This window comes from Scaptodrosophila lebanonensis, unplaced genomic scaffold, assembly GCF_003285725.1.
Source record: "Scaptodrosophila lebanonensis strain 11010-0011.00,11010-0021.00 unplaced genomic scaffold, SlebRS2 tig00000043-arrow-pilon, whole genome shotgun sequence".
Taxonomy (NCBI): domain Eukaryota; kingdom Metazoa; phylum Arthropoda; class Insecta; order Diptera; family Drosophilidae; genus Scaptodrosophila; species Scaptodrosophila lebanonensis.
Window position 1 is genome coordinate 11,814,780 of NW_022060545.1, and position 22,104 is coordinate 11,836,883.

Genomic DNA, 22,104 nt, shown 5'->3' on the forward strand with positions numbered 1-22,104 from the left:
CTCCTTACTTCTTTTTAATTAGTTCTTAAATAGAATTAAATTTCCTCCTCTACTTACTTTCTGTTTAGTTTGTTAGGTCTATAATGTCTCTGCTATATTAAGTTATATCATATATATTTTAATTTTTTATTTTAATAATTATAATCGACAGAACTATTGTTGATATACTAAATAAATAAATATATATGTAAAAAGAAGCTTTGAAAAGTAAATCCTAGCAAACAAATCTACAATACAGTGCAGATATCTTGTTTGAAATTTGAAAAATTTGTGTGCAAATTATTTGCCCCACAAACAAACAAACAAACACACACACACATGTGCATAATGCTCGTTATAGACGAACATAACTCTGTGCACATCTTCGAATGTTACAAAGTGCTTGGAATTTTTGTGCATTCCCAGAACAAGTCTTGTGGCTACGCTGCGATCGAGCATAGCGGCTAATTAATTTGCCATTTGTGTCCCATTAGCGTAATTGTCTGTCAGTTAAAGGTAAAAAATAAGAAAATGCGCCTCAACTGGCTGGCCCCTTTGACTTTATAATCGGCGGCGTGTTGAACGGACAGCGAATGGTCAACCTTTAGTTTACATTTTATGGTGACACAATTATTCTTGTTGTTGTTGTTGTTGTGGTTGTTGGTTAATACCGACCGACCGATAATTTGCATACACACGAGCTTTATATGCGTCTCACACATGCAATTTAATTTGAATTTTTTGGCGCCTTTAATTTACTTTAATCATAACGCCAGCGGCGCAGAGGCGTGGCTCTTGCCCACGTACTATTTATTAATAGGTGTGTGTGTGAGTGGGTGTGTGTGTGTGTTTAATTCTAATGCGTGTGTCGCGCCATGGCGCCCGATGGTCTTTCGAACACCTGCAAGCAACAAAAAACTTCAGACGGCAACGTGACTGCCACATGGCCCACGCAACAGAGGCCGCCCCCATGCCCCCACAAGGCACATGCAACCGATTTCCGATCTCACCCAAGCCGTGCCATAAATGTGGCAGAAAGGCAGAACATTTTAAGTGCAGCTGCATACGAAAACATGAGCCTGCAACTTGCCACAAAGGAAACATACATATCTGGATAGAGAGTGGGAGAGTAGGAGACAGAGAGAGAGAGAGAGAGAGAGAGGCGGCACAAGAGTCGCAGACTTGGGAAGACGACGCACAATGGTCAAGAAACGCTTGAATATAACTTTGGAATCGTGGAAGGTATTGACAAAAATCTATAGCGTGGAAAGGGGAGAGGAAAATAAAATAAACTCGTCTTGCCTAGAGACTAGGAGATCTTACATTCCAACTTTGGTCAATGTATCCGAAATCCGGGCGTTCATCAAGGCCGATAGACAGCCAGACGGATGGACACGTGTGCATCGATTTCTTTCATATAGCTGATTAAGAATATCTCTACTATATGGAGTCGGAGATTCGTCCTTCTTTTTCTGTTGCATACTTTTTTAACAAACCTAATGCCCTACGAGTGCAGGGTATAAGTAACTGAATTGTGTTGAGGAAATCACACCGAATCATACATGAAGAAGACTATTTCATTATATATAATATAAGGCCGATATTTAAATTCATTTGCACTTAAATCAAAACCAATACAGTGAAAACTCTCTTGGCCGGACACTCACGGTCGTCAACTTTTTGTCCGCCCAAGGGGAGTGTCCGCTTAAGGGGATACTTAAATACTTTATAAACCGATCGATGTTTTAGAAAAAGTGTCTGCCGAAGAGTGTGTCCGGATAAAAGAGGTGTCCATTAAGGGAATTTTCACTGTATATAAATAGCGGAATAGAGGAAAGAGGAAAAAACCGATCGAATGTTTTAGAAGAAGTGTCCGCCGAAGAGAGTGTCCGGATAAAAGAGGTGTCCATTAGGGAATTTTCACTGTATATAAATAGCGGAATAGAGGAAAGAGGAAAAACCCGATCGAATGTTTTAGAAAAAGTGTCCGCCGAAGAGAGTGTCCGGATAAAAGAGGTGTCCATTAAGGGAATTTTCACTGTATATAAATAGCGGAATAGAGGAAAGAGGAAAAAACCGATCGAATGTTTTAGAAAAAGTGTCTGCCGAAGAGAGTGTCCGGATAAAAGAGGTGTCCATTAAGGGAATTTTCACTGTATATAAATAGCGGAATAGAGGAAAGAGGAAAAAACCGATCGAATGTTTTAGAAAAAGTGTCTGCCGAAGAGTGTGTCCGGATAAAAGAGGTGTCCATTAAGGGAATTTTCACTGTATATAAATAGCGGAATAGAGGAAAGAGGAAAAAACTGTGAGCGAGACATGATCCGCTTTTTTGGTTTCTTTGAATTATAATTCCCAAGTGGCTGGTAAGGTGCTATCGGATCCATAATTAACAATGACTCATCATTGGAAAACATAATTAGGGTGTGAATCAAATTTAAATTTTAATTTAAATTCCAAAAGAGTGATATTGATTAGCCTTTTTTCATTGATTTAGGATTCCACTAGGGTTCTAGTTCATATTTATCAATTTGGAATTTCGAATTCGCCACCGGAAATATTATTTTCATAGCAATATAGTGTTTTGATCGGTCTAGAGCTAGCCCAAATAAATTGACCTTGTAATACATATTAATATTTAAGTATACTTTGCAATATGATTGATATAAATTAATTGGAAGTTTAAGTTTTTTAAATATTTACCTGTGTCTTTTTTTAAAATGTACCTTTAACAGTTATTTCCCGCGGTACTTTGAGAATCACAAATTTAAAGTTATTTATTAAATTGAAATTATTTGTCCACTTTTAAGAAAACGAAATTATCCTCGACTTTTCCACAATTTAACAATTTTCCACGTTTTAGCACAATTGTTGCCTGCTTTATTAAGTTGTCAATTTTTATTTAATTTGTTGATTCTTTTTAAAATTTTAGCCAATCGATTTGACTGCCAGGACCATTGTGCGAGGGGCGGCTTGTTTGCCATATAAAGCGCGTCGCCGTCTGAGCAATTGCCGTAGATTGCTGGCGCAGATGTCGCCTCTGTCTGTGGCTGTGGTTATTGCAGTGACTCTGTCTATGGCTGGACCTGGAGCTTGAGCTGAAAGACCCTTTTGGCTGTTTATGCAGCAGTTGGGAAGCCCACGCACTTGTCTAGCCGCGCAACGTTGCACAAACAAAAAGGAAACTCAATTTGCAGCCACAGATAATGCAACATTGTAGCTCATATGTGGGTGTTGGGATTTGTTTAGCGAAGAACTCTGTCAAGTCTTCCAGTCTGCAAAATGGATGGATGGAACTTACGCGTATAAGTTCTTAAACTTTTGCACATAACTGGACAACTCGTTATATAATTCCAGACCCATTTCAACGGCACTTAAACGCTTTTTCGTTATAAACTTTATGGCCGTATTTCGGCACAACAGGCGGCAACAACGGCCACTTAGTGGCACCACCACCAACCCAAAGCCTGCTGTTCGCTGCTCTGCCCTTTTCTCATTAAAACCTGCCGCTGCTCGTGCCTTTTTTGGGGCGCTATCTTATCATAAAAATGCAGTTCCTTCAACACCTGCAAAAAGCATCAAACATGCATTTGCACTCCCGGCCCCAAAAAAGGTTTTTGTTTTACTCTTTTCTTTTTTTTTGACTCTTAAATGGTTATTGTGCGGCTTATGTGGATGCCCAAAATGGTTGCGGCATTGGCGGCATAAATTTCAATCAGCCTTAATAAAGTGAAAATATTTTTGGAGGCCTTTTAACATAAAATAACATAAAATTATACGATCAGCTGCCACAAACTTTTTTAATAGCCCAGATGCTGAACAGAAGTCAAGGAATAAGAATATGAAGAGCAAAGTATGAATAGTTTCTAAGAAAATTGTTTTTTTTTTGTGTGCAGATGTTGCCGAAAGTAGCAGAAAGTCGAATAAATGGAAGATTTGAAAATCATATGAGATGGACGTTAATTAAAAAATGCCTTTGTACTAAACTTATCCTTCCTTTGAATATCAAGCGCTTGGCGCCATTACGTGATGTGATTGGGGAAACATATTTGGGTTTCAATTGTCATTGAAGGTGGAAGGACGAGCCAATATTTTGTAATGATAAGGATAATCTAAGAAATACTAAAGCTTCTAACACGATGTATAGCTCTTACATTTTTAACTTTAAATTTGAGTAAATATTGCTCAAAAGTTTTGACAGTCATCTCAAAAAAGGACGGTGAACAAATTTGCCTACCATTTTACCCGATTAGTGTAATTTCCCAAAACAAATATGGAATTTATGCCTCACTCGGCCTATTTGCATTCCAAAAATTAGCTTTTAGATTAAATTACTTTGTTTATTATTTATAATAAATATTGGAGAAAAGTTTGACAGAATAGTGAACAAATTTTGCCCACAATTTTACCCGATTAGGGAGTCCAATTTCCCAAAAAAATATAGAAGGTAATCATTTGTTGCCTTACTCGGCCTATTTGCATTCCAAATTAGACTTAATTTATTTGTTTAATATTTGTAACAAATTCATTTTGAGTAAATATTGTAGAAAAGACGAAGCAGTTAACAAATTTTACCCGATTAGCGAGTCGAATTGCCCAAAACCTATTTAAAGGATTCGAACGCCTTAGCAGACAAATGGAGTTTAATTTTTCAATAAATTGATTTCATTGCAGATCGAAGTAAAGATGTAAAATGTGAAATTGTTTCTCACGCTCAAAATAAAGTTTAATTAGCACCCATCGCAGTTGTAATTGTTAATAAGTAGCTGCATGTTGGCGCGGCAGCTCTTCGATAATGTGAAGGTAGTACGACATTTTGTATTGTAGGGGCACAAATTGATTGGCAATCAGTGGCTGTTTTATTTTTCGGTAGCTGTGGCAACTGCCACGCCCCCAATTTGGTTATGCAAGCCGCCGGCGCTACAGCATGTAAATGAGTGAGCGTGGAGCGGGGAGCTGGACTCGAACTTAGGTCACTGTGGAGCAGAGAATAATGTCTATAATTACACACTCGGCGCAAAGTCAACGAACAAGCGGCGACAACAATGCCAACAACAACAGCAACAACAAAGTTCTTATCGCTTACAACTTGTTTCGATTTCATTGACCAACTATGGGCAGTCGCCACAGCTTGGCTTAATTTGGCCAACAGGCGCATTGTTGTTGCAGTTCTTGCTGTTGTTGTTGCTGGCTATGGGCAAGCGAATTGTTTAATTGCCAACGTATGCGGCGCCATAAATGCGCCACAATGGACAAAAGCAGATCGGCAATCGGCCATAATTGCAGCGCGTTATTGATGTGCGACAAACAGTCGAGACTCTGGCCAGCTCTAATGGCTAATGATGGGCTCCGAAATGCACATGTTGTACAAAATATATACGTATGGTATATATGTATGTATATACACATGTATGCGAAATGATAAAACATAAAAGTGAAAAGAACATGAAGCTCAACAGGCATTTAGCAGACACGAGAATGAGGCACAAAATTGGTGTGAAATTGCTTGCGACCTTCCTGGAAGCCCCAGCAACACATTTGATCGCACGACTATAATTAGGCTTGAGCCCTAATTTGGGAAGGTGTTGCCGCGACTGCGCATTTATCAGTGCAAACAAGCCAGCAAAGCCGATCCAAAGAAATTGCCGAAATATAATGAAAGCGCTTAAGGCAACATGCTTGGCAACATGCTTTATGCCACAGCTAATAAGGATGATTGTGCCACCGATTCAGCCACAGAGCCGGAGAAAATTTGACAAATTACCGTCGCAGAAATGTTTTGGCCCTCGTGTAAATGCTTGCAGGTGTTTTAAGTGGGCGTGTCCGCCCAAATAAGAACCAACCAACCAAGCAACCAACCATTTCCAGCATCTTTCAAGCGATGTGTATCTCGCTGTCCAATTAAGCCAGCAGCCACATGTTGCTCGGCAACATGTTGCCAGAGATATTGCTAACGAAGTACTGACAACATCTTACCGTCTGTTTGACACTCCCGCAAAATCGAATTCGAAAACAAAACAAAAAGGAGAAAAAACTTTGCAAAAAATTCATTACGATTTCGATTTAAGTTGAATAATTATTTATCTAGATAATGCTACTCATTCAAGTCGCTCGTACGGCCCCGTGTGATTCATATCAGTGCCATTGCAGGCGTGTCAACGACAGCCACAGCCACAGCCACAGTTGTGCCTGCAACAGTTTGTGGCAGCGGTGGCAACAAGCAGCAGGCAGCCGGCCACTGCCAACTGCCAGCAATCACTGCCAACAAATGGCTAGCCATATACATAAGGCTTTGGTTAACACCGCCACCACCACCACAACCGCTTGACATAAAACAAATAGACTGTCAGTTTATGTAGCATTCGGAATGACTAAATGCCGAGTTGATTGCCTTTTGCATGGCTCTCGTTCATTAGATAGTTGTTTGATATCGTTTCACAGCCAAAGCGGCGGTGCAGTGGCTCAGGCTGAACCACACACTCTTTCACCGCACGGTTAATTGTCACATGGCTAACAGGCCTTATCTCCAGATAAGGGCAGGAGCAATGTCAATCGACAATTTAAGAATACCCCATTTGCCAGAGCCTGTGCTTTCCTGATCCATCTAACAACATGACTACATGAAATAAATAAATAACTAGATGAGTTCTACATATTGCATTAAGTTAAAATTTTGTATGTTTTTTAAATTAAATTGCTTTAAAACCAAGTTTTTTGTGCTGCTTTTTGGTACAAATTCGGCTAAATAATTTATGAACAAATAGTTCCTAAATTTATTCAATGACTGCATAATTTAAAAAAAAAAACAAACAATTTCTCTGCTGTTTAGTTTTCAAAACAAAGTTATAAATTAACTCAAAGTTTTGTGCAAATTATTTAAATTTTTGGGAGACTAAATAAAAATGTTGTGATTTTTCCCATCAAATCTGCATAAACACTTTCCTAAATACTTTCTTAAATATGCTACACAGATTCTAAACCCAGCAGAGGTAGTCAGAAGAATCAAATAAATTTGGCAAAATTTAAAAGTTATTTTATTTTATTTTTTTATGTAAATATTTTAAATAGAAATGGGTGTTTATCTACAACTAACGCAATTGAAATATTTATGGCCATTTATTAAGAAACTTAATATGTATATTTGTTATAAGTGCAGCGGGCGTAGTCCTAGTAATATATTATATTGTAATATATATATTTATATATTATATATATAAAAATATTTTAAAGCATTTTAAATGTAAATCTAAACATCAACTTAAAAAAATGTAAATACTGGCTATTTTGTTAATTTTGTTTGTTTGTTCCTATTTTTAAGAATATCACAAATAAGAATCATAAATAAGAATATCCCAGAACTTGATAAGTTATACCGCTTACTAAAAGTATATAAATAAACAGTATGCACGCATAAAGAACATTTTCCAATTCAACTTACTTACTTAAAAGTGTGCTTTATTATGTGATGGATGCGTGATGTAATCTTGCGTCAATCAATAGCAATGGCTTTAGTAACTATTTAAATAAAAATGTAATGTTAGCTAAGCCCAATAACTGCACCTGTTTGGCATTCGCTCAGCTTGATCGGCGACGTGTTCCAAGAACTAATTGCCACCCCCCATGGCGGTCAGTGGTTGGGGCGTGTCTGTGGCATAGTTTGCATATCTCATGCAGCACTGCAATTCAATTACAAGCTGCATTTGCACACGACAAGACATATCATTGGATCAGATACCGAATAAAGCCGCTGGCTGTGTCCCCAGTCGGAGACGGAGGCAGAAATGCGTGCGTCCGCCGCCGACTGACGGCTGGGAAATTAAAAATGCGTGAAAGCGGCAATGTTATCGTCAGCGCATAAATAAATCAAAGCTTTGGACCAGTTTGGAGCTGGCAATGCAATTGATAAAAAGCCAACTACATACAACTTTGTTAGGCAACAACAACAACAACAACAGCAACGGCAACAACTAAAATTTGCGCCCAAGATTTATGTGGCCATAAAGGCGATTAGAGAAATAAGCAAAACGTCAAAAACAAAAAGCAAAATGGGAGCTTAGTCGAGTGGCTGGCCAGTTTACACCTTACACGGTTTTGTAATTTATTTCTGACGCTCCGCCATCGATTGGTGGTGCATTCTAATGCCAAGCGGTGCTGTTGCATCTGGCGGCTGTGGCTGTGGTTGTGGTTGTGTGGCGTGCCTGGCTGCATCAGATAGCCGCTCAGTCGCTGCTCGCTTGCATTTTAAGACGATGGCATAATTCACGTGCAGTTTAGGCTTTTGCCACCGCCGGCATTCGCGTTCACACTTCCAATTCAAAAATTTGCATTTTTTTGGCATACGTAATGCCAACAAGCCGGCCGCTACCAATACCAACAAACAAACAAACAAACAAAAACAAAAAAAAAACCAACAACAACAACAGCCACAGTGGCAGTGGCAGCAACAACACAAACACACATCGTTATGTGGCGCATAAATCAACGGCGCGTTTTCGGCGCGTTTTTTATCGCGCTCATGAAATCTTTTTTTCCTCTCGTGTGCAATTCATCTCATTTCGTTTATTGCAGACGTTTGTTTGCTTTTAACATTTTACTTCGTTTATTTTGTTGTGTCTTGGCTTCTCTTTGTTTGCTATGCATAATTAATTCTCGTTGCACATGCAAACATTGCGCATACGCCGTGTATGCTGGTTGTCTGACTTCCCCCCTCCCACCTCATCCAAAACAAAAATTGACTTTGTTTATCGATCTTGCTGTTGTTTATACCCTTCATGAAGAGCTGGCTATGTTTGGTTGTTTATTGTGATTCCTTCATTAAGGCTTTTCAAGATTTGATCGCAATATCGATGTTGTGCGAGAATTAGAATTATGTTTTCCAATTTGGTTTTATTGGAAAATATTGAAAAATACAATTTACTCGTAGATCCCAAAACTCCTCACTTGTTTGTTGCGAATTAATATCATTTTTATTTAAATGTAATTAAATGTTTTTAATTTCCTGGGTTGGTTATAATTCTTAATCAGTTTACACAAATTATCGCCCAGTGGGAATATCCTTAAGAAAAATTGCCATTGGCATCTGGTGGGACTGGTGTTTCATGACATATTGGAATATTTTCAACATACTTGTATTTGGTGAACTCGATCTAGCAGAGGTCCACAAGCCTCCACGTTCAACCAATAAGATCAAAAAGAAAATAAAAGACTAATTGGGATACATTTTTCTATTCATAGCCATTCCTTGAAAGAATTTCATACAAATCGTGGGTATACTGAGCTCATGGTATTTTGGAATATTTTTGTCATAGAAATACTTGTAGACCAAATATGAGGTGACCCCGAACTAGCAAAGGCAATCGAGTTTCTACCAATAAGATAAAAAAAGATAAAGGACTAATTGGGTTTAAATAGGAATTATGTTCATTCTTTATTCATAGCCATCCCTTGAAATTATTTCCTACAAATCTTTGCATTTAATACCATTGATTATCTTGTTCCTATTTAGTGTGAGAGACCATTCATAATACATACTAGTCTCTTCTCAAATTCCTAGTCTACAGGACAGATTAGCAACAACTAATGCGATTCATTAATTAGAGTTCAGCAACACTAATCTCTAGTACATACATTGGGGAATGAATTGAAGATCAGAGAATTGTGGAAATGATTCTTTATTTCTTTATTTAAAGCTGTCTCTGAAAAGGGTACCCCATCTTCAATTTGATGGCACAGCACAGTATTCGTCAGTCGCATTTACTATATTCGCTTTTATTCATTTATCAATGGTGAGACGCCCATTTTTTCAAAATCAGTCTGTGGGTGTTGTGGCAAGTTGCAGTGCTGATTGGCAGCAGCACATCTTTGTGTTGGCGTTGAAAGTTGCAAGAGTTCTGCGAGGCCGCTGAAGTTGAAAGTTGCGAGCTATCGGAGCTATTGGAGCTGCTGAAGCTGTTAAAGCTGTTGATGTGTTTTGACTTTTCAACAATATGTGCATTGATTTACGGCCTGCCGTGCGGCAATTTGTTTGACTGCCACATAGTCAAGGCCAGAGCCGGAGTCGGAGTCGCAAATTAACGCAATACGTTGCCACGGCTAGTTGCCACATAACTTGCCGTACGCATAAAACATGTTAAGTAATCAATTGCCGCGCATGCCCAGCAACTGGGGCCAAGTGTTCATTGCCAATGCCACAGGCAGTAGAGGCGGCGGCAGCAGCAGCAGCGACAACAGCAACAGCAACAGTTGCAGCATTTTAAGGGCCTCAAAAACACGTGCAACGTGCAACGCTGTCGTTGCCAACTTCAAAGTATCCTGCGGCATAATGCGCTTAATAAACCATGAATCACTGTCCAAAAGGCTGTCAAGTCGGTCAGCCAACCGGCTGGTTCCAACTCCAGCCAACTCCGACTTTACTGCCAAGCTATAGCTATGGGTATAGCTCTAGCTACATTGATTTTGTCACGACGCAAACACTTTAAAGGCAATTGCTAAAGTGCGCGCTCCACAGAGCAGTGCGTCGTCGTCGTCGTCGTCAGCCTTTTCTGTGCCAGACGCGCAGTAAATGATGTGCGCATGTGATAAAGGGCCCGCGAAGCTCCAACAAGCTTCAACGCTCCTCATGCCGCCTGCCCCGGCCCCTGCCCCTTTCCGTTCCCAAACCCCTGCCACATGGCCCCACTACAAACCCCAACTCAGTTTTTAGTCCCCAGTTGCTGCTGTTGCTTGTTTTTGGTCGTGTTGTCGTTTGAGTGGCATAAAAAACGACTTGAGCTCCGACCGCTCCGTGGGGGCTATCAACATTCTCAGGTGCGCCTGCGCCTGCGCCTCAGTCTCAGACTCAGTCTTAGCCTGCGCCAGCGACTTGGCGGCCTTTTGTTTGCCACGGCCAAAGTCAAAGTCCACACGCCTTGCAGTTTTGTCACATAATTCTCCCTCTTCTCTCTCCTTAGCGTGAGTGTGTATAGGATACCCCCAAAATATCATGGCATATAGTGTAAGCACTCAGAGAAATGTCGACTACACCGTTTTCTCGCATTAAATATGAATCATTGACTACACAGTGAAACAAAATTGTATTCAAAAGTGAGTAGAAGTCTTGAAACTCTATTTAATTTGCAATAAATTTGGTCAAACAGCTCGAGAACACATACTATTATATATAATATATATAATATATTAGTATTATATTATACAAAGGAGTTCCAGCTACTCCTCCTGAAGATGATTCTTCACCAGCTTGACAAGACAAAACAAATCTTAATATCTTCTTAAATCACACTTTAATCAAACCTTTTAAATTTTGAGATTAAAAGAGATAAAAAGTGTAATTCTTACTTCAAACATCCATCCACATCCATCGGAAAAGAAAGCAATTTTATAAAAAGAGTTGTCTACCCTTTTCCACCCAATTCGGAGTAGAATTTTTCAACACTGAATCATAATATGCAATTTCAGTTCTAACTACAATAACTTGGAGCACATGAAAATATATAAATCAGTCACTCTATCAATAAATCATTTATTCTGTCATTTATTTAGTGAGAAATTAAAACAATTATTATGAAATCTGAAAATTTCGAAGATTTCATAAAATTCGAAACATAGCGAAATTTTATTTAAATAGTGCTCCCGTTTCTGAGCTTTTTGTAAAAGCAAGAAAGTTCCAATTCAGATTACGATTCTTCCTGTTTATATAGTAAGCAATATTAATCTATGAGACTTGAATAGATTAATATATTAATGTTTTAACACGTAAGGTTCCATAGGACTTTATTCGAATATGGGACTTTATTGGAACATTGAACATTAATCCTCCAACATAGTTATACAATGGGCTTTAATTTTCATAATTTTGATCAATTCTGTCTACCTTAGACTAACTTTCCAACCTAATAATTTCAATATCTCGTATCGGAGCCTAGTTTCTTAGCCTTTGCTACCATGACAAACAAAGAATTTGTTGCTCTTTGGCCAACCCCCAGTCACAAACAAGAGCGGGCTAGTTAAGTTGTTAGCTTCCCTCGGGATAGGCGGCGTACAGCAATTCCGACTAGACGGTAAAGTTGCAGGCATCATTAATCAGCTTGGGTTCATCAGCGGCAGCATGGTTCATTAGCTTTGGGTAGTTGCTGCTGCTGCCACTGCCACTGATTCTACCACTGCTTCTGCTGTCTGTTGTGTTCATTCTGCCACAGCAGCAGCAGCAACAGCAGCCTCCTGTCGACGTCGACGATTCTAATCATAAGGCACCGGGCATGGGGCACACAGGCTGCCGGTCGGCAAGTTAATTGGCTAGAAGTTTTGCATAGACTTTGGCGGCAAAATCAGCGAACAACGAACGTTTGCGTCTGCGGTTCTTGGCAGTGACTGTGGTTTTGGTTTTTGTTTGGCTTATTTGGTAGCTGTGACGAGTCAGAGCCGTACCCATACACATACCCCTACCCATAACCATTATCAACATCAGCTGCAACCTCAAACCCTGCTGTTGCTGTTGCTGCTGTGCCTTATGCATATTTAGAAGTTGCCAAAGTCTTTAGAGGGCCTGGCTCTGGCAGTGATCTTGTCCATGCTGCCTGCTGATTATACTGACAGCTTCTAGCTGCCACATAAGCTACTGTTACACCAAGTTGGGGCACATAGAGACGAGTTCGAGTACGTGTGCCGAAACACCGTGGGAAACCAGTGTTAACTGTCAAGCGATATGGACAGCCTAAACATGTTGGCGATGCTTGTACGACAAAGCCATTGACAAGCCTACCACAAAAACGAAATGTCAACAAAACACCAGCATTGAGGAACTACAACTAAAGAGACAAAGGTATTCTGACAAGCCCACGTGCAAATATTTGTACATGTGGCATAAAATGGCAAAAGATGTGAAAACTGGACGCAACCTACACCTACCCACATCATTTATTTCGCTGACAATACCATTTTACATATATTGTATAAAAGGCAGACATAAAGCTAAGAGAATACATAGAGCGAACCACATCCATTTAATTTAAGAAATTAAAATATAGGTAAATCGATACGATAGTGGTTAGCAATGGTTTGAGTTTCTGATCTTCGCTTTTTCCTTTCCCACTAGTCCATACCTTTTTTAGAGTCTAGGTACATATTGAATTAAATAAATTAAATTTAAAAAATAAAATGCGCAACTGCAAAAATACGCTGAATTTTCTTTGGAATGATGATGATTCGGAGACATCTGACGTTTATGCATCTAATGTGTTATTATTGAATGGGTATAGAAATATACATAGTGTCAAGAATATAATCTTTCGTCTGTACATACAGCAGCATCCAACATGTGTATAAATTCCATGTATATGTATATATCTAATCTGTCATGTACACTTCTGAAATATATGCTACTGACGTCCATACATGTAACATGTATTATTTGTCGTAAATAATCTGACGCGTATATCTTTAGTTTTAATTGCGGTCGTATATATGTATGTATGTACATTTGACATGTGTACATCTGAAGTGTATATAACTGACGTACATACATATATCTGACGTACATGTATCTGACGTTCGTATATCTGACGTGTGTTCATCTGACGTATGTACCTCTGACCTATATGGCTGAGGTGTCGAAATCAAACGCTTTTATTTAAACATCACCTGGAGCTTCGTATTAAAAATAGAATGAGACGATTGCCTATAACAACAAATATATTCTGTAGAAACTTTCTACAAGAAAATATTCGTAAATAGATTTTGATAATCTGCCTCTGAAACATTGTTTAGAAATTCTTTACTGTTAACAATGCAACGGTTGACATTTTTATGGTTAATTGCTTTCATAAAAAGTTCAAGCAAAACATTCAACTGACTATATATTTGATATCCATTTAAGCACGTTAACTCCTCTCCAGCGGTTGACAAATCATGTTGCCATGCATTAAGACCATTTAGCGTTGCCAACAAGTCTATCAAAACTTGACAACATTTGCATGTTGCATGCACCCTGACGGAGTGGCAACATAAAAGAAAACGAGCTGACTGCCTTCATATCTTGGAGTTTCTCGGCTTGGCTTGGCTTGACTAACTTACTGTGGTGGCTACTGTTTGCCCGACTGGCGGCTACTGTTCGCCTCGCCTTGACAGGATGCATAAAATTTATGAAACAACAACGCCTTTGCACACATAATTAAATCAGACAAAGCATCCAGCGAAGCGCAACTCATGTAAATGGGAACACACAAAGCAAAGCGATATAAAATTGTACACACCACTGCACAAAATAATAGACACACTTCTAAAATTAATATTTAAAGACACTTGCTTAATCAAAACAATTCCCAATAATCTCAGGCAATTACTTGTAATTTGAATCCTTGTTATATAGTATGATAACAGAAATCCATTTGTGGTTAATTTGTGATACTACTTAGAAAAAGATGGCGCTCAAAAGATGACAAGATAACCAGAAGTGGACAAGAAGATGGAAAATTGACCACAAGAGGACGAGAGATAGCCAGAATATATATGTTTAGGAGGAATTTTTATAAATTGAAGCCAACTTCATCGTCTCAGATTAAAACATTACCCAAACCAAAAACTGTCTATTGCTTTTTGTTTAAATTATAAAAAAATATTTTCAAAAATTTCCTAATTCGATAAATAAGTTTCAGCTTAAATTATAAGATTTTATGTGAAATTATAAATGCTTCTGGCGAAGTATCAAATCAGACACTTCTACTTAAGAAATACAAAAATATAGAAGACTAGGTTTCGCGAAAGGTGAAAGTTGTGTCTTTTGCTGTGGAAAGACCGATTGTTCATATAAAAATTAATACTTTAATGATGTTGTTTCTATTATTTTGGTCAGAGGTGCATCTATGCAGTTGTAGTTGTTGCTACTTGGCCGGATGCGGCACAAAATATGTTGCTTGACTATTTTTAATTACCAAGCAACAGCTGCCAGAGACTACTGCACTGGGCCACTACTTCATCTGCCCCAACGCCAGCCCCAGCCCCAGTTGCAGTGGCAGTGGCAGCCACAGCTTCCAGGTTTCAACTCTGGGGTACTGTAATTGTTATTGTTTGTCAATGCCAGACCGGGCCAAGTGGGGCGTTGGCAGCGGTTTGAATCGACAGCGGCGGCACCAGCGAATCAATTATTGCTTAGCATCAAGGCGGCTAGTCGATGCGATTAACTGCAGTGACTTTATAGAATTGTTCAACACTAACCTGTTCGAACAGCCGCCGCTTTCATTAAAGTGCAAATTATGACTTGCCAGTTCCGCCAGGTGTTGTGGCCTAGCCTATTTGTCTTTACTCGCAAGGTGGGTAGGCTGGGAAGCCAACCAACTCAGCCCCGGCAGCTTCAATGTGTGTAATCTGCGCGGCTCCCAGCGCCCTTTTACGTACATATGTACTTGTATGTATGTATGTACAGTGTATGTATAAAGTTATCAACGCCATCTTCATCCTTGCGGAGACCCAATCTCATATTATTTGCCGCTTTTACGACATTAATTACCACGCTCTGGCTTTCAACTTGTAAATGCATGTAATTCCCAGACTCCGAGACAAGAGACGAATGTTAATGGGCTGCTGTTACTTTACATGGGCACAGTGGCTAACACGCTGTTAACAGTGGATAACAGTAGATGTACAAGCTTGAAGCAAAATCAAAGTATGATTAACAATTAACAAAGTATTTAACACAATTAATCATGCAAACAAACACTTTAATGTTTTATATGTACGAGTACATCTTAAGTTTAGCATTTTAAACATTTTATGTTTATCTGCTTTGGAAGCCCCGATCTCACCTTTTAGTTTTGTACTGATTGGCTTAACATAATTATTATACTTCATTGTGGGTATGCGGAGCAATTAGCGCAATTAATTGCCTCTCTGAATGACAAGCCATAGCCCAGCGTCTCCAGCATTCTGTGCTGTATTTTGTTTTCAATACGATTATAGGCTATATGCCATAAACAACTCTCTCTGCGCTTGGATTTTATTAATCTGCGTTGAAAGAAAAAAGTGTTAATTTGTTTATATTACTGTTCAAACTGTAAAAAAACAAAATTTCGTTCAGTTTGGGTAAAATATATCAGGTTTGTTTCTGTTTACAACAATCAAAAGCGTATCTGTCTAATACTTGTAGCATATTTTTAAGTTGAAAGCTTAAGCGCCTAATGAATTTAAAATATACAAATTATTTTTACACAATTACCTCTAATCTTACAAGTACCTTATGAATTTTATATCAAAATTCAGATTGGAAAATGTAAGACTTCTAGTAGTTAGCTCTTTGAATTACTCTCCAAATATTTAAACCATAATTAAAAAACACAATCGGATTATAAGAAAAGATTTGCAGAAGTCGGTAAATGTTTTCAAAGCTTGTAAGCTAAATTTGTAATTTCGATAAAGAATGTTCGGAATAAGAGTTTTGCTCATACCTGCAAAAATACTTCATCACCTCATAGATTTGATCGAAATGGTTCATTTCGATTAACTCGCATATTTGGAACTCTATCAGCTTCACGTCCGTGGTTAAAGGCTCCTCCGTCTCTACCCAGCTCGCCAATGCATCTTTGTAATTGCTTTGGAGTAGTAAGTTATTCGATTCTGCAGATACACAATCCGGTGCTGATTTCGAGGGTGCCTCTAACTCGTTCCAGCCCCCGCAGTCCAAAACAATTTGAGGTGTGTTGTTGGCGTGTGCGTAACTCTTGCGTTGGACACGTTCCTGCTGCTTAACTAGGGCGGCCCTCGAAGTGGAGGGCAAGAAATCGCTGGCATTTAATGGACTGCAGATGGGCAGAATGGGCGGAGGCGCTCTTTTCGCACTGCTGGCGCTATTATCGCTTGATTTGCGTTTCGCATGTCCAACTTCACTTCGCAAATACTCCTCTTTGTGTGCCAACACTTCACGGCGTATATCTTCGGGTAGTTGGGCCAATATTTCCGGATCGAATTGAGAATGAAACATGCTGGTTGTCGCCTTTGTGGTGGGCGTTTCCGTTTTAGTTTCAATTTGTGACTTAGCTTCAAGAACAGTTGATTTTTTGTTCGATGCGTTTTTTAACATATCGAGAACATTAGGACGGGACTTTGCCTTCGGGTTTTCTGGAGCTGGCATTTTAGTTGAAGGCTCCGCTGGTGCTGCAGTGGACAGCAGCGTAGGTTTTTCTAAAATTAAAATCTGTAATAATTTAAAATGCTTTAACATGTTTCCTTACCTCTTTGTTTTTCTGACATTTTGACAAACATTTTCTTAATTACATTCTCTTTTTTCTCCTCGCCAGGCTCGTCCAACTTGGACAATTGAATGCCTATGCCACGTAACTCGTTTGGCGGCACCTCGCATTGCCTCATTAGGATGAGAACTTGCGATGTGATGGTGTTGACATCGTCTGTGCTCTGTTTCAACACTACAGACTTGGACTGATTGTCGCAGACGCCGTGACCCATGAACTTGGATGTTTCAACCGGCGCCTCTGCAGCACGTACCATAATTTTGAGCGTAATGTGCTTGGTCTTGCGCTTGATTTCCAACAGACGGCTGTGAACCTCGGCCGAAAGCTGACGTAGAAAAGTTTCACACTCCTCTGCCTTGGTAAAGCGAATGCCATAATTGACCTCAGCTGAGACAGATTTCCGTTGCTGCCATAGAGGTTATTATATATCTCATATTTAAAAAAGTATTAGTGGTATTTATTCCCTACCTGCTCGTAGACTAGTGGGCGCAGATCAATGCCGCGACAGTTCTGATAAATGGTTTGCGCTGATTTCTTGCCCAGCAACGTTTCCAGCTGTTCAATGGCTATCTTCTGCAAATCACCACAGGTACGCAGACCAGCCTGATTAAGCTTATAGGTCATGCCATGCCCCACACCGGGTAGCGCATCCAAAGTCGTGGCAGCCATATACTCGGCTGCATCATTAGTGGTCAGTAAATGTTGTCCATCTGGCTTGGCCACTTTGGTAGCCATACGTGCCAACAGCCTGCATATAAAGACAATTAGTCAAAAGTTACAATTCGAAAGCTATCCAACCACTTACTTGTTGCTGCCCACGCCTGCAGAGCAGGGACAGCCAGTCTTGCCGCGCACCTCCTGTCGCAAATGACCCACAAATGCCATCACGTCTAGTTGCAGCTCCTGCAGCATATCGGTTAGCTCTACAAACATCTCATCGCAGCTGACGGCCTCGATGTTAAGCGTATACTGCGCGACGGTGTCGTACAGCGCAAAGGCAACCTCACGATAGCCCTCAAAGTCATACGGAATGGTCTTCAGTTCGGGACAAAGCTTCAACGCCTGCCCCACAAACATGCCATTACGTATGCCTTTGGCGCGCGCCTCATAGCTACAGGATGCAATCTCTGATAGCGACATTTTCTCCTCAAATCCCGTGCGTACCTTGTCAGCACGTATATTGTCGTGCTGGTGCTGTTCAAAACGTTGGGCAAAGAGCTCCAATTCGACCTGACGATTTGCCTGCGGATGCACAGGCACATCTGTCGCCGAGCTGCCGCCTTTGGAATGTGTAACGGCAATGGGCAGACCACGCAGCTCTGGATGATTCCTCAATCCAACCGAAACAAAGAAGCAATCCATATCTATGTGCATAACATAACGCGCTGTGTCATTTCCCAGGCTGTCTGGTAGCAAGGACTTCAATTCAGCGCGTTTTCCAAATGGTTTGTTGCCATGCGCCTGGCGCAGCTCGCAGACATATTGTTTGAATCCTGCTCCCAGTGTTGCAATGTGATGCAAACGAGATTTTTTGTAGAACTCACTGAGAAAAGCAGGATCAACGGCTGTGCGCGCCGCATTGCCATTGACGGTGGCGTTGATACTCGTATTATCGGCAGGTTTCGACACATCGTTGCTCGTGGCAGTCAATGCAGCTTGCTGCAACTCCTTAAGGATGCTTCCTAGTTGGCCCTCCAACTGCGTAGTCGTTGCCACTTGCTCGCAAATGGTCACTGTGCTGGAATTTGCTTCCTTCTCTTTCTTACTTTTGCCAAAGTTTAGACGCGGCTGCGTGGTTTTCTGATTGGTGTATAGTAGATATGGTTTGTAGTCCAGCACGCGTTCCTTTTGTACACAATCGACCACCCACTGGGCAGCGATTATTTTGCTAGTATCCATATTGCGAACCTTCACATCCGGCAAATTGGAGGCAATTATGAACGTGGTGTGAGGGCGTTCGTAGTGATGATAAGTGCCACCGTGCACCATCATTATGCGCTTCAGCTCATCTGCAGATGGATTAGTCAGGCCGTTGACAAAGATGGAAATTCCGGCGAAGAGATTTGATTTCCGAAAAGGATCACTTGCCGCTGCAAATTGTTCTTCGAGCTTGGACTTTTTTGCTTCGAAGTAACCGCCCTGCCAAGCACATTGCAATGAATCCATAAACTGCTTAATTGTTATTGTGTTTCTTCAACTTACCCACTCTGCAAAACCGTTGTCCTCATCATGTGCCATAGCTGCTAGATATTAAAATTATTATGAAATTCCAACAGACATTTAAGCACAGGCCGCGCAAAAATTACAAAGTGCTACCCATCACTACCACAAAACAGTGCTGTAAACTGGAGGTAATGGACATCTTCCCATTATGCAGCACTAACATTTTCTGTTCTGTTTTGGCTGTGCAAATTGTTTGTTCCCAATAATGTGGAAATATGGACAGAATCAGGGCAACCAGGGTGCTGCGGGCGGTGGAGGCGGACCAAACATGATGCCCATGGGCGGTTTCGTACAAGGTGGCGGTGCTGGTATGCCGCACGGCAACATGAACATGCAACAAATGCATATGACGCCGCAGCAACAACAACAACAACAAATGAACATGATGGGACCGGGACCCGGCGGCATGCAAATGAATCCTGGTGGGCCACCTGGTCTTATGCAAGGCATGTCGCCACAACACCCGATGCAACAACAGCAGCAAATGATGCAGGGTGGAGTCGGCGTTGGTGTCCCTATGTCCCAACAAGCAGCAGCGATGCAGCAACATCTGATGGGAGGTCCTCAAGGAGTTGGCATGGGTGTGGGTGGTCCACAGCAGCAGCAGCAACAACAACAGCAGCAAGCTCAGCAACAGCATCAGCAGCAACAACAACAACAATCGAATCCTCAACAACAGAATGTACCTGGAGGTGGCGCCGCTGGTGGCGGTACCGGCAATAACATGTTGGCAATTTCTCAGCCAAATCCGCATAAGGAAATAAACATTGTGCAACTTTCGCGGTTGGGTCAAGAGACTGTGCAGGACATTGCATCGCGCTTCCAGGAGGTATTCTCTGCGTTGAAGAACATCCAGCCGACGTCACATCGTGAGAACAGTACGGAGAAAAAAGTGCAAGAATACTTTCGAACAATACGTTTACTTTTCAAGCGTGTGCGCATCATATACGAAAAGTGCAACGACGCGGGCATGGACTACATGAATGCTGAGAGCCTAATACCCTACAAGGATGAGCCGGATTTACGCATTGAGCCTTCGCATTGCGATGAATATCGGAAGGTGGTTTCGGAAAATCAGGAACTCATTGAAACAGTTAAGCTTAAGAACCGACAATTGCGCGAAATTATTGATAGAACGCGTATTATCATATGGGAGATAAATACCATGTTAGCCATGAGGCGATCGTAGAGTAGTTCTTTATCAATAAATAAATTATCGCAATTTAAAAATGTTATTCAAATCATTGCGCAGCCGTGAATATAAGATGTACGTTTGCCAACACTGCTTGTCAGTTGGGCTGATAGCCGAAGAAGAAGCAGCGTTTTGTTGTATCTGCGATTGTTTTTGTGCAAAATATAGCATAACATTATATTCTTGTAATTTTTAAACGAACAGTTTAAATACACTAACGAACAAAATGGCGAAAATGGCATTTCAACATCAGGCGGGCACAGCCATGGAGTGCTTAAGCGTAAGTTTTGAAGGCATGACCACAGCAACAGCGTCATCTGCTCATGCATGCATACACAGAAATGTACCATGCATGTGTACCTATGCATGTATATATGTACATACATACATAGATGTATGTGTGGGTGCGTGAAATTGGGTCGAATTGGCGCTTTCACGCTTGTGTCTAATTAAAAACTTCTTTTATTATTAGATACCCATAACGTTGCACAAAGAAAAGGACTACGACCAGGAGGGCAGGGAGATATTGAAATGTGGCTTTAAAATTGGTGGTGGCATCGATCAAGACTACAAGAAGAGCCCACAAGGATACACGGACTATGTGCGTTGCTGAAAAGCTTATGGGAAATTCAATAAATTATAAATTTTTGTAAATTGTAGGGCATCTATGTTACGGAAGTGCACGAAGGCAGTCCTGCAGCTCGTGCCGGTCTGCGTATACACGACAAAATACTGCAATGTAATGGGTATGACTTCACGATGGTTACGCACAAGAAGGCCGTCAGCTATATACGCAAAAATCCAATTTTAAACATGCTGGTGGCACGCAAAGGTGTCACGTCGACATAAATGCGCCAATTGGCGCCTCCTTCCTCACTAAAATGCAGCAGTATTTCCATTGACATGCATATATAAACTACGTTAGAGTTGATTACCAGCATCTGCCTCTAAGCTCCCTCTCACTGTCTCTCTATGTTAAGGATCTCTGACGCTATTTGGAAGAACATGCGAATAATTAGTTATGTAAAATTATTTGTATACCCTAAGATATGCATATCGTCCTTAAACACATATGCAACTACACATATTCATATACATTTATGTAGCATGTAGTAATGCTTCTTGTTAAATTGATTTCCATTGACTTGGTTTAAGTTTAAAGTAGTACCCTAGGTTGTTATAACATACCATACCATACATACATATATACTTTTCTTATAAGCTGCGCAACAAGAAACTAAATCTCCATATTAAGAACAAATGGCCAAAACAGAATTACCTTCAATACACACGTAAAGATACATTAATAATAGATATGACAGATTTTTATACGAACATGAACAATTTTGTACTTTTATAGATAGCGCCCGAGCGCTGAGCAGCATTCCAAAAACAAAAACAAACAAAAAGTGGTCAAAATAGTACATACTTGTGATAAATGCCGTTAAATTGTGCACATGTGTTTTTTATTTAAGT

The 22,104-nt window shown here is 40.3% G+C and overlaps 3 protein-coding genes across 4 annotated transcripts; 2 read left to right on the forward strand and 1 right to left on the reverse strand.

Annotated features, from left to right (window-relative positions):
• Positions 1-15,489: 15,489 nt before the first annotated feature.
• Positions 15,490-19,498, reverse strand: LOC115622670 (DNA repair protein REV1). Of its 2 annotated transcripts, XM_030516685.1 has the most exons (7): positions 19,416-19,498; positions 18,019-19,352; positions 17,682-17,961; positions 17,196-17,619; positions 16,413-17,145; positions 15,774-15,972; positions 15,490-15,617 (listed from the first exon to the last, which is right to left on the reverse strand). In XM_030516685.1, exons 1-6 carry the CDS (start codon positions 19,449-19,451, stop codon positions 15,816-15,818), a joined length of 2,964 nt encoding a protein of 987 aa, XP_030372545.1. In that variant the 5' UTR covers positions 19,452-19,498; the 3' UTR covers positions 15,490-15,617; positions 15,774-15,815. The 2 variants fall into 2 exon arrangements, with proteins under 2 accessions (XP_030372545.1, XP_030372544.1); XM_030516684.1 differs by lacking the exon at positions 15,490-15,617 and having other exon boundaries at positions 15,669-15,972.
• Positions 19,499-19,641: 143 nt separating this feature from the next.
• LOC115622645 (mediator of RNA polymerase II transcription subunit 30) lies at positions 19,642-20,666 on the forward strand. The gene has a single exon (XM_030516653.1). It carries the CDS (start codon positions 19,642-19,644, stop codon positions 20,623-20,625), a length of 984 nt encoding a protein of 327 aa, XP_030372513.1. The 3' UTR covers positions 20,626-20,666.
• Positions 20,667-20,741: 75 nt separating this feature from the next.
• LOC115622646 (uncharacterized protein C45G9.7) lies at positions 20,742-21,963 on the forward strand. Its single transcript, XM_030516654.1, has 3 exons — positions 20,742-20,908; positions 21,101-21,229; positions 21,289-21,963. The coding sequence occupies exons 1-3, from the start codon at positions 20,855-20,857 to the stop codon at positions 21,475-21,477; spliced, it is 372 nt and encodes a 123-aa protein (XP_030372514.1). The 5' UTR covers positions 20,742-20,854; the 3' UTR covers positions 21,478-21,963.
• Positions 21,964-22,104: the final 141 nt, after the last annotated feature.